Source organism: Glandiceps talaboti, chromosome 21 (assembly GCF_964340395.1).
Source record: "Glandiceps talaboti chromosome 21, keGlaTala1.1, whole genome shotgun sequence".
In the NCBI taxonomy this organism is placed as follows: domain Eukaryota; kingdom Metazoa; phylum Hemichordata; class Enteropneusta; family Spengelidae; genus Glandiceps; species Glandiceps talaboti.
In genome coordinates this window covers 7,899,568-7,913,027 of record NC_135569.1, presented here as the reverse complement: position 1 = coordinate 7,913,027, position 13,460 = coordinate 7,899,568, and the positions used below count along the sequence as shown (strand labels likewise).

At 36.0% G+C, this 13,460-nt stretch overlaps 1 protein-coding gene across 1 annotated transcript in view; it reads left to right on the top strand.

Annotated features, from left to right (window-relative positions):
• Positions 1-9,602, top strand: part of LOC144451803 (metabotropic glutamate receptor 3-like) — a 34,869-nt gene extending 25,267 nt beyond the window's left edge. Inside the window, exons 3-6 of the mRNA XM_078142705.1 lie at positions 2,314-2,505; positions 2,812-3,177; positions 4,994-6,256; positions 9,395-9,602. Of these exons, the coding sequence (XP_077998831.1) occupies positions 2,314-2,505; positions 2,812-3,177; positions 4,994-6,256; positions 9,395-9,477 (1,904 nt within the window). The 3' untranslated portion in view covers positions 9,478-9,602. The remainder of the gene's footprint in view (positions 1-2,313; positions 2,506-2,811; positions 3,178-4,993; positions 6,257-9,394) is intronic.
• The last annotated feature ends 3,858 nt before the right edge of the window (positions 9,603-13,460 follow it).

Genomic DNA, 13,460 nt, shown 5'->3' with positions numbered 1-13,460 from the left:
CATGGCCCTCCTCCTTTGAACCCTCGATTTTTTTCATGCTCCCCCCCCCCACTCCATTTCTCCCCAGGTCCCCCTTGACGTAAATTCTGACCCCAGCCTTATATTCTTTCAAGATGCGGTGTTCTTAATATCACTCTCACACAGTCTGTCGATGGGCTCATGAAAGGGCGATGGCCTGTTACATAAACCTCTAGTTGAAATACGGTACGATGACGGAAGAGTTAATTTGCATACACAAGAGTTACTACGGACATCTGGTGAATGGTTGCGTCCAGCTTTTAGTTATCTTCTAGTACAGAGTATATTGATTAATTTGTAGTAGCAGGATTCGTGTAATATTTTTTTTAGGAAAACAGCAATGTAAGCAATAATGCTTGTCCCTGTGGTATCAATGAATATATCTCACATTTTGTGTTTTAGCTATAACATCGATATTGATAGATCATTGCATTAGTCTATTCGCACATCAGTAACAGAGTCCTTATCGCCTTAACAAACACAATGAATGTTGTCATCGCGTACAGTATTGTAACATGTGGTGCACAAAACCAAACAAAAAGTTCCAAAGTAATACCATGGAAGCGGATGTTACTTCTATGGTTATATTAAAGGAAAAATCATGATACCGTTGTGTTGTCAATTCAACGCCATAAAGCTGTTTTTTTTCATAGAATTTATCTTCTTTCATGGTAGTATCATATCTTATGTGGTGGGTATTCAGCAAGCTGGTGCGTTCAGATAAACATTCAAACTAAACAAATGTTGCATATCTGACCGGTACGAAGTAATATGGCATGAAAAAAAGTACATTGTGTGATATCCGGTTTTTTCATGTCCTCTGGTCCCCAGTAATACATATGTAACGATTTAACACGCAAGAAGTTTTTGGTTAGTATTTGATGTCGAGTTGTGTTTCTTTATGTCACTTGAAAACAGCTAGCTATGAGGCATTATAAAAACTACTATGTTGGGCCATAGACAACCACTCAATCACAACCGCTGCAGTACCCACTCATTGGCATTGCCTTCTTTTCCATCATGACATATATTGCATGGCTTCTGTACTATTATATAATAGTTCACATTGATAAAAATTTCCACCAGTTCCCCTGCCATTTCATGTACACATAAAGAGGCCATAAAACTGTTGTGAAACAGAAGTCTCTGTTGTTCCAACATGCTGTGCCAAGTGGTATTAATCCAATTCATTTGTAATGCTTTCCCTGTTTGTAGCAGCTTCCACGGTCCACGGTCTGTTGTCAGTAGTTGTATATTGCTTTTACCCAAACTTGAGAGACAAATATTCGTGTGAGATCTGAGTGAGGCAACAGTACCTGTGTTGTTACTATTTTCAGAAACATTGAATAATTCAGAAGTCGTTAATCTAATATTAAGAACATATGCGGTGTAACTCACCCAGGTATTAGATGGCGTCTATTGATTTAGTGTATAACTTTCACATATTCTAAATATAGCGCGCCAAAGACATCACGAACCCCTTAAGATGTGTAAGTATAGAATGCATTGACACCCAGACCACTACAGGTCTGAGATTGACACTAACATTGTGGGTTTTTGTCTCTTCGTACCGCTGATGTTATTTCAGGAACATTTAGCTTTCTTGTTTCCAAAAAAAGTGAATACCCTGTAGGAATGTGGGATAATGGGATCCGTTTGTCGATCCTTTAGACATGTATCCCAGGTTTAAAAATACACTTGGCGACTATCTTCTAACATTAGGAACAATCTTTACTTGTCATATATATATATATATATATATATATATATATATATATATATATATATATATATATATATATATATATATATATATATATATATATATATATATATATATATATATATATATATACACGCATATATATATACACGCATATATATATGATTATATAATCACAACCTTTATCCATTAAAATCACTTCTGAATTGGGATCTATCTATCTATCTATCTATCTATCTATCTATCTATCTATCTATCTATCTATCTATCTATCTATCTATCTCTCCCTCTCTCTCTCTATCTATCTATCTATCTATCTATCTATCTATCTATCTATCTATCTATCTATCTATCTATCTATCTATCTATCTATCTATCTATCTATCTATCTATCTATCTATCTATCTATCTATCTATCTATCTATCTATCTATCTATCTATCTATCTATCTATCTATCTATCTATCTATCTATCTATCTATCTATCTATCTATCTATCTATCTATCTATCTATCTAAAATAGTATTCCGAGACAAGTGATAACACTATTGGGATTACTATTGTTATTTTCAGTGGTAATTATATATGGGTCAGAGCAAGACTGTGCCGGTTTAATGGAGGCTGTCAAGACTGCAAACAAATCCGGTCACTTCGTCTGGTTAGGAAGCGATGGATGGAGCAACAGACAGCTCCCAGCGCAAAGCGAAAGACAACACATTCTTGAGGGCGCTATAACAGTTCAACCTCTCGCGGCGCCGATACAAGGTAAATGACCTTTCTGAAACAATACTATATTAAGGAACATACAACTAATACTTAATTTTCATGGCGGATGTTGATTCATTCCATGCTGTAGCTAGTTTACTCGATGTTTGTTTTGTAAACATGCGGTCCCTTTCTCTGACATGTCGCAAGTGATACATGACATGTGTACTACGTGTTATTACCTGTGTACTACGTGTATTGGGAATGTTCGACATCAATACCATGATACTGACCACTATATGCATCGAAAGAACGAAGATATCAAATTGTAATCTTCTAAATTTGTCGTCACTTCTGTCTCTGCAGGTTTTGATGAATACTTCACAGGCCTACATCCGAAAAACAACACCCGCAATCCATGGTTTGAAGAGTTCTGGGAGGAATATTTCGATTGTAAATTTCCAAATTCAACACCGACGCCAAACAACGTGGAATATATAGACAACCCGTGCGATGGAAACGAAGTGTTATCAGAGAAAACCGGTTACGAACAGGATGGACAGTTGCAGTTCGTGGCAGACGCAGTCTTAGCATTAGCCTATGCTGTTAAGGACATGCATTCTGACAAGTGCTCCGAACCAGGACTATGTAAACAAATGCAACCTATTAAAGGGAATCAGTTATTAGACTATCTTCGGAAGGTGTCCTTCAGTGGTAAGCTGTTTGGTCGGGGTAATTGTGAAGTCTCATTTTCTTTTCATTTTCATTTCATTTTACGTTTATTTCTGTTCATTACTACACTCCTTTGTTTCGTTTTTTATGCATGACAGGTTAAAGCATGCCTTGCATGAGACGTAATATCATTAGGTATAACTGATCCCAAAGGGAACTGTAATAATCGCTCTGTTACAACTCATTAGAGAATTTCCATAATGAAATTGTGTGAATACATATTGATAGATTGTTTGTATTGGTTTCCGAGTTTGTCTACAAGTTTATTACACTTTGTTAAGTGTACACGAAAGACTAGATTGAGATTGTATGATCTATCTTGGAGTCAGTGAGATACTCATGATTGTGATGAACTAACTTGCAACATTCATGCATCTGCCTGAATGAATATACAAGGCGTTTTCTGCTTTTGCTTGTCTTGTTCGCTCCTCATATATATATATAAATATACCTCTATATCGTGTTTGAATGTGTCCATGGAAATACCTGCTCATGTTAAACGTAGATTACTAACTCATAGCAACCGTATCATTTGATGTTAGAAATACATTGAACTAATTTTCCAAAGAGGCAGTTACTAAGTTTGTACATCCAGGTGTCTAACTCCAAGTATAAATGTACGTATTTTCAATAATGCATATGTCAATATTGGAGCAAGTATGGCGACAAGTTGGAAACAAATACTAGTAATCTATCAATATTATGTAAACCTTTTTTTCGTTTTGGAAATTCACCAATCAGCTGTAAGGAACCATCAATATTTTTATAGTGCATGGGCTTGACGTCATTTTGGTAATACTCTTCCCCGGGTAAGATATTGGAATGCCCAACAATAACAGAAGTAAAATCACTTGCATGGTGTAAATACTGCTATACTGTCCTCGAATATGCAACCTGGCGTTACAAATATAAACTTAAGCACTATTGTTTTTATTGAATGTCTTTTTGTTAACGTTAAATTTCGGTTTATATTAGTAGAACAAAGTTTATCTGCACAAATCCTTCACAGAAATGAATGCAAGTAAAAAAATGTCACCTTCAATCTGCTAAAAATGATTTCAGAAGCGCTCTGGTGATATCTCCGGTCAGATCGATCGAACAATCTCCTCGGAGAGCGCCATCAGAAATTGAAACACTCATCATTCAAAGACCAACTTGGGAGAATACATTTCGTCTGTCTTTGCTTACAAGGCAAACATGATACACACGGAGACCAGATGATGTTTCATTCAAGCAAGTTGGTCATTTTGAACTCGTCTTACCATTACCCCTGCCAGCTGGCCCACCACATATGGACTCCAAGCTTGGTCTTGTCAGTTACCTATGTCTGCAACTTGAAATATGTAGATGCAGCAGCATCTAAAAACGAGTATGGTTCAAATAAGAAATCTCTCCTTACATTCCCAAACCTACACAATCACTACAGACTCTATCACCTTTTCTCTGACTAATACGTTGCTATAGAAAACATACAGAATATATCAAGAAATGTCACTTGTAGCTATAGGCCAATAATTTGACTTATTACAAAGAGTATAACACAACTAATTCATACATATCTGACTACCCAACTTCCTCATTGTAAAAGGTATGTTCTTGGAACCGCATATATTTAATTTTTTCGCCTCCAAGTTGTTATCATTGACTTTATCCACGTAGGCGTTTATTATATAGCAAATTTGACATCTCTTTCCTTCAATTGCATAGTTGGCATTTTTTCTGGAGGAATTATATTTCAAGCATTGGAATCAATTGATTGATTAGGACTTTAGTATTCATTCCTTGCAACTATGTTTCTGTTCCCTATATTTGGCAGGAATTACTGGTGACACGTTTGAATTCATGGAAAATGGTGATGGACCCCCAAGATATAAAATAATGAACTACCAACAAATCGAGGAAGGAAAGTTTGGTTATGTTGAAGCAGGTCGCTACGTCGAGAAGCGTTTACAGCTGGACATGAACATACTACAATATCGGTATGACATGCCAGACTATCCATCGTCTATCTGTAGTGAGCCGTGTGATGTTGGCGAGAAGAAGTCGATGATCGAGGGAGAAAAATGCTGCTGGTTCTGTGTAAAGTGTGGACAGTATGAGTATTTGCTGGATGAGTATACATGCGACGAATGCCCAAGTGGAGCCTTGCCAAACGGAACTGTAACGGGCTGTGACGTAATCCCTGCTCTGCACCTAGAATATGGAAGTGTATGGGCTATTGCTTCGATGTCGTTCGCTACCTTTGGAATAATTCTGACTTGTTCAGTCGTTGTATTGTTCATAAAATATAACGACACTCCTGTAGTTAAAGCCTCTGGGCGTGAACTCAGTTACGTGTTACTCTTCGGTGTATTTTTATGTTTTTGTATGACATATCTACTTATTGCCAAACCCAATGACATTGTCTGTGGAGCCCAAAAATTCATGATCGGCATTAGCTTCGCTACGTGTTATGCAGCTCTGATGATTAAGACAAATCGAATTGCTAGAATATTTAACAGTGGGAAAACATCGGCAAAAAGACCAAGTTATATCAGTCCTAGGTCACAGCTTTTCTTTACTCTAGCGTTGGTCGGTATCCAGGTGGTGGTTTCAACAGCATTTATATTTGCCTCACCACCTAAAAGTATCAGACATTATCCAGCGAGAGAAGAAGCCCAGCTCGTTTGCAAATCTCTAGTAAACACGTCTTTTATGCTTGGACTTGCCTATCCAATATTTCTTATGATTTTATGTACTCTGTATGCGATAAAAACTCGGAAAATTCCCGAAGCTTTTAACGAGGCCAAGTTCATTGGTTTCACCATGTACACAACATGTATCATATGGCTAGCATTTATTCCTATTTATTTGACCACGGCTAATAACATAGAAGTCAGAATAACAACAACGTGTTTTGCGATAAGCCTAAGTGGATTCGTTGTGTTGGCCTGTTTGTTTTCTCCCAAAGTTTACATTGTTCTCTTGAGACCAGAAAGAAATAAACCACAGGGCAAGATGTTACAGTCTAAGAGAAAAGTACCAACGGCGATGCCAAGTTCATCTTACAACACGTCATCAGGTGCCACGTGTACAGAAAGTAAGATCATGCTCTAAGTACCTAACTATGTTTACAGTTAAGTATACCCGTTTCAATATTCACTCTTTCCTCTTGTTTCCCTATAAAGCGTGTTGGCAAGCAATGTACACTTTTATAACCTGCTGTGCACTCCGAACGAATGCAAAAGACGCCCAAGCACTTTACATTGTTTGATAAATTGTACCTTGTTGATAATAATATCAAGTGGCTCAACACCGTCATGATCTAAATTTGACATAATCTTCATTGGCAAACACTGCAGCGTAATCGCTATCGTTTTGTACGTAGCACACCCCAGCTGGTAAATTGCCATAATCCTGTAACGTTTTGAACTTTCTAAAAAAAATTCTATAACAAATAGATCTGTGTCAGACGAGGATTAAAACCCACTGTTTGGGAGATCTAAGGGAAAGATTGGTCGCGAAGTAAAGAATCACATCTTATTTCATCCTTATGTTGCAACTGATATGAAAGCTGGGGATCATTTATGGAACTTTAAAACACGCCATTTTTTGGAATATTGTAGCTAATTAGCATAAATAAATAAATAAATAAATAAATAAATAAATAAATCAAGAAATCAAGAAATAAATAAATACAGGGACACGGTCATATATAACTCATTTTAAAGTGTTTGCAAACGTTTTGTTTTGAGTTTTAAAACCAGAATACTTTTCACGAAAATGTCGTCTAGCGAAATAGCAATAGTCAATGATGAAATTAAGAACCACCTCTATGATTGTACAAGTGACCTAAGGTAATGGTATTAAATGGAACGTTCCATTGATACCACTATAGAAATATTTGTTCATTCATTGAATTCAAAATCCATTGAAAAGCAAATTAGTACTTCGCTAAATCAACATACAACACTGTATTATCATATTTGCAGCTTTTAAATTAATTAAATATATGTAATCAAAACAATTTGTACAATACATTTGAATTGTATTAAATGCTATGTTGAGAATGTCATCTTTATTTCGTAACTTGACGATCTTTGGCCGCTTTATGTGATAATATACTATTCTACAACAATACGGGATAATTTACTCCACTTTCAAAACAAATAATATTTTTATCATTTTCATTCTTGATCAATAATATTAGTTTTTCTAATCTAATAATCTTAGCAATGCAATTCACACTCACGTCATCGAGAAATGCAAAGGGCAACGGGCGTCTTTTGAGATTATGTAATTACAAGTTCTAAAAATAGGGAGCGGCACATACACACAAGAAGTAGAATATATACCGTTATACTTGTCTGCGGGCAAAGTATGGTCATGCAAAATCGTACATTAAAAGCGAAAACACAGAAAATCACAGAGTTGTCAAAATGATGGCCTAAAACTGTCAAATCACTCCATCCTTTTCAAAAGTACATATCTCATGATTTCCTAGATACAAGACATGTAAGTTAGAATGACCATATTTGGCTACAGGATATGTAAATAAGAATAACCATATTTGACTATGGATTACTTCATTATTGTCATAGGCACATGACCATATTTGGCTGTGGATTATTTCATTGTCTGCGATAAATACACTAACTGTAAACAAAAATGTTGCTGACAAATAGCACCCCCACAGTTCCGTTTAACTGTCCATCCATATTCCTGCCTGTGTCAACCTTTGGACTGCACAAAAGTAAATTATTTGCAATCGTTACAACATTATTGAATGACCAAGAGAAATAATGTCATTGGCTTGGATGCAAAGGATAATTCCACATTCAATAAGCAGTTTATTACATACCATTAACGACAGTAAAATGTCACACACACAAATTGGAAAACATACTTTTTGAATAAGTTAAATTGTGTGTACATTTTGTGCATATAGTATGTGTCAAGGATGGTTCTCGTTTAAACAAAACCATAATCATGCTAAAAGTAAAAGTTATTGTCATTGCGATCCTTAAAAATATAAACAAAACGGTAAGTATTTCGAATGTATAGAGCCGGGTGTCTTTATCAATGCAATATGGTAGCCGTTCATTTTCTGCCAATGCAATTGCCGTTATAGTTGCGCGCGAGAGAGAACGAAAGAGGGAGAATGAGGTGAAAAGAGATAGAGAATGAAAGATTGAGAGAGAAAGAAAGGTAATGGGGAAAGACATGAGATGGCAGACAGACAGACAGACAGACAGACAGACAGACAGACAGACAGACAGACAGACAGACAGACAGACAGACAGACAGACAGGCAGGCAGGCAGGCAGGCAGGCAGGCAGGCAGGCAGGCAGGCAGGCAGGCAGGCAGGCAGGCAGGCAGGCAGGCAGGCAGGCAGGCAGGCAGGCAGGCAGGCAGGCAGGCAGGCAGGCAGACAGAAAATGGTCCAGTTGCAGACAGTACATCTTTATATTGAAACAAACTTCAGCTACATGTTATCGCTGTTTTTCATTGTCTTTACCCATTGAATAAAATACTGAATCTTGTCTTATTACGGACTGGTTAATCCTTCTCGTTCACATTATTGGTTTAATGACCCGTATGTAAACTCTAAGTCAAAGTTCACCGACGAAATCATTTAATTGCTTGTCAACAAAGTGTGCATTTGTAGGATTTTGATCACTTTGTGCTTCCGTGTGTAAAACAACGGACAGAAGTAGTTCGGGGTACAGCTACCGTGACTTTAACTCTATGTGAAGTGGTAGTTAAAGTGGTCATATGGATGAGGCTTGGATATTTATTTGGGATTTTTAATTTATAAAACAATTTTAGCGTGACTTCCTAATTTAAAACATTTTTATAAATGTGTAAACTCTTTGTTATTGTAAGTACAATAACAAACTAGTCACACACATTTATTTAGCTTCTTGCAACGTATTGAGTTACAAAAACAAAATTTGTCAATGTTGTTTCAAGTTGATTTTTCAAGTAGGAAGCCATGATAAAATTGTTCTATAAATTAAAAATCCAAAATAAATACCCAATCCTCATTAGTATGACCACTTTAATGATAGTTGATTTTGTACACTAACGTTATTCTTCTCCTCAAAAATGATACGTATTGTCTAATGCTACGTACGGGAGCTTTCCAGAAAACAAGTTGATATAAAAACATTTTGAACATATATTTCATATTTCCGTTTCTCTAAAACCGACTTTTCGATGTCTCTTTTCACTGCAGCTGTAGAGATCAATAGAGGCAGCCGACATTACTACCGTGGCAATACATTGCGACCAGAAGATGCCGGCGAAGTGCGTCTCTAGATCTGAAGACGAGGAGTTTAGCTTATACTAAACAAACAAACTAAACCCATGTATCATTTATCAGAGAAAGTTAATTGCTGAAGCCATGGAATATTAAAAAGTGAAGACTGTAATGACTGAAGGGCGAGCAATTTTTGTGACGGCTGTCGTAAGGCTTTCGAAAAATGTGTAGTTCATCGACCTACGTACATAGAACAAAAGATCGCCTAGTTCTTGTAACGCGGCTGGGTGTTTTGAATCGAATCAGCAACATGAGAGACACGTCACCAAATGAGGTGATTACTATGGACAGAAAGCATCTGAACTTTTTAATAACATTTCGCCAGGTGAAATTCTTTTCTGGTGTACTTGAACAAATAACTATGAATGCCAAATACCTAGTGATCAAACTTCACTCATTGCCTCATTCATGTGGTTTTAAAATTCTTATGTGAATATTAAAATCGCAGTTGTTACTCTAGTGTATGCACTGTACTAAGTCAGGTGACTTAACTATGCGATGTAAAGTGTGGCAGAGTAACATCAACAGAGGCAGACAAAATCTTTCTTTCCGTATATACATTCCAATTCCACACTTAGTCTTTGTCAGAAAGTTAGTCGTTATGGGTAACACGTTTTTCGGAGTCACAACCACATTCCGAACGTTGGTGGCGCTCTTTACAAAAAACCTGTGATGATTCGCAATTATGTCTTCTATGGTAGAGTCGTTTTCACTCAAGTTACCTGTATTTTAGTCAAAAGAATGAAACCTGAAGCATGTTCTGTTTTCGTCAAGTGTTTTTTCTAGATACAAGACATCAGGCCAGTTTAAATATACATACATATAACTTTTTGTGTGTAGACGGAAGTAAGATATTTTGTAACTAATAAAATTGTAAGCTATATTGTACTTAGCAAAACTAAAAATTAAAATTTTCAAATTGTGTATATATTATGACTGCCAGGATTGAAACTATATGTATGTTCTGTACTCGTTGGTATGCAATATTCGTTCATCAGTGATGGAGCAATACGATTCATGAATATTATAATATTAAATAGTAATATCATTGTTGTCAATCACGTTTATTTTTCAAGAAAGTTTCTTTTTTTTAGCTTACTGAAATAAATATACATACCTGTGGTTTGTAATTCTTTTGATCGCGTTCTTTTCAAACACGTCTTACAATGAAAAGAAATCAAGCTATAAGAAAGGAAAGTGATACAACAGTGTCTTTAGCCTGGAAATAGACATGTTTTTATAAGAACCTCCTATCCTGTAAGTACGTGAACAATCAAAATCACGTGTTGTACCTCATTATATCATGTGATGATCACGTCATCATCTCGTCACTGTAGAATTTTTTTGATATGATTCCCCCAAGATTATCTCCTTATGAGGAACACCACTTCAGGAAATAAAAGGCATTTTCGTAAACTTTGGGTCATTTCACGATTCGACATCCCATAAATGAATGGGAAGAAACTTCACTTCGACTTCTCTTGGCAATCCCATGGAATCATGAAATGGCTCTCCAGGACCTAAAATTTACGAAACTGCCTTCATTTCCTGAAGTGACAGTCCCCTTTGATCGCTATTCAGTCCAATCTCTTTTTTCAACCTCGATTAATTTCCTTTGTAGCCCTGCGCAAATGCCATTTTGGTTTTTTTAAAAATCGTAGCGGTTTTGTTTATAGCACTTTAATCATGTCAATTTCAAACATGTTTTAGTCTAGTCTTTGTACCACTTTTATTATCATGTCAGTTTCATGCAAAAATTTAGTTGACTAATTTCACTTTGGGCATTTTATTTTAAAAGAATTTTTTTTGTCATGCTTTGAGCTAGGTTTTACCATAAAGTCGTTGGTGGTGCCACTAAAATCTCCACTCGTCTATAATACCCAGAATCACAGCGTCATGCACCGTACAGCGAGGAGCAATAGTGATACCGTGTCAGTACAGTGATGAGACACATCCCAAATTTATAGAAGCGCCACCAACGACGAAAAGCTAAGTTTGATAATGTTGCATGATTTGTATAATGTGTTTGTAATAGTTCAGCATAATCGCAGTTTGTTCACTACCGTATATATTGAAATAAAGACATTATTTATACTATTATGGTATTAGCAATGTGTCTATGAGTGCAAGATTCAATTTCTATGCAAACTTTGGCAACTTCGCCCACCTTTTTCGACCTCTTTGAAGAAATGGGCTATCATGATGTATACTGCCATATACAGGCGACCTTTAATATATTCATATTCTTGTTTCATTAATTAATTTCCCTTTCCAAACAGCATCAACTAGTACAGCTACCGATCTGAAATAACGACTCGGTATTTAATAGCAGAACCAACACATCCCTGGTCTGTATGGTAAGCCGTGATTGGGCGCCCTCTCACATCGTTCTCTAATCGTGACCAGTTTTAAATTTTCATTTCTCTTTATTATTCATGAGGCTATGAAATATGCTAATGTGATTTGCTCTTCGGGAACCATCGGTCATTGCTTTCCACAGCAACCCCTCGTCCGTCGCTAGAAGGGAACACCTGGTACTGCCATCGACATATGCGACCTTACATTCATATTTGTGTTTCATTGAATAATTTCCCATGTATCGCAGATATGTAATTATCTTAAATTATCAAAAATCCCCTCTAACTTTAATCTTTCTGCATTAAAAACTTCTAAAATATAATTTACTTGGGCCGCGGGCACCTGTTACTATTGGCTATACAAAGGAACTGACATTTTTCAACTACGTTACGTAATAAGTCGTTTTCACTGTGAATATTCAATGAATGTTCTCCGCTCCCTTCTGAGCAAATCACGAGATAGGTTATTATAAGGTCAACTGTAGATGGCAGTATACATCGCCAAAAGTCGATTTCTTCACAAAGGTCAAAAAAGGCGAAATTGGGGCCGTTTGGACAGCAAAAACGCATTATTGCGTAATAGTTGAAAAATGCGACTTTTTTGTGTTTAACCGATAATAACGTGTCCGCGGCCAAACCAATTCATCTCTTTTACGTTTCATAATGTCAAACACGTAATTTAGAGTGTTTTTTGAAAAATTAAAATGAATATTTCTGAAAATATTAATAGAAAAATTAATAAAAAATGCCATCTTTTGTTATAAACTTAACTTCAAGATTTCTTACAACTCGCAACACTTTAATTTATGCATTTATAATGATAGGTCAACTGTAGAGGGCAGTATACAGTGCCAAAAGTCGATTTCTTCACAAAGGTGAAAAAAGGCGAAATTGGGACCGTTTGGACAGCAAAAACGCATTATTGCGTAATAGTTGAAAAATGCGACTTTTTTGTGTTTAACCGATAATAACGTGTCCGCGGCCAAACCAATTCATCTCTTTTACGTTTCATAATGTCAAACACGTAATTTAGAGTGTTTTTTGAAAAATTAAAATGAATAATTCTGAAAAAATTAATAGAAAAATTAATAAAAAATGCCATCTTTTGTTATAAACTTAACTTCAAGATTTCTTACAACTCGCAACACTTTAATTTATGCATTTATAACGATAGGTCAACTGTAGAGGGCAGTATACAGTGCCAAAAGTCGATTTCTTCACAAAGGTCAAAAAAGGCGAAATTGGGGCCATTTGGACAGCAAAAACGCATTATTGCGTAATAGTTGAAAAATGCGACTTTTTTGTGTATAACCGATAATAACGTGTCCGCGGCCAAACCAATTCATCTCTTTTACGTTTCATAATGTCAAACACGTAATTTAGAGTGTTTTTTGAAAAATTAAAATGAATATTTCTGAAAATATTAATAGAAAAATTAATAAAAAATGCCATCTTTTGTTATAAACTTAACTTCAAGATTTCTTACAACTCGCAACACTTTAATTTATGCATTTATAATGATAGGTCAACTGTAGAGGGCAGTATACAGTGCCAAAAGTCGATTTCTTCACAAAGGTGAAAAAAGGCGAAATTGGGGCCGTTTGGACAGCAAAAACGCATTATTG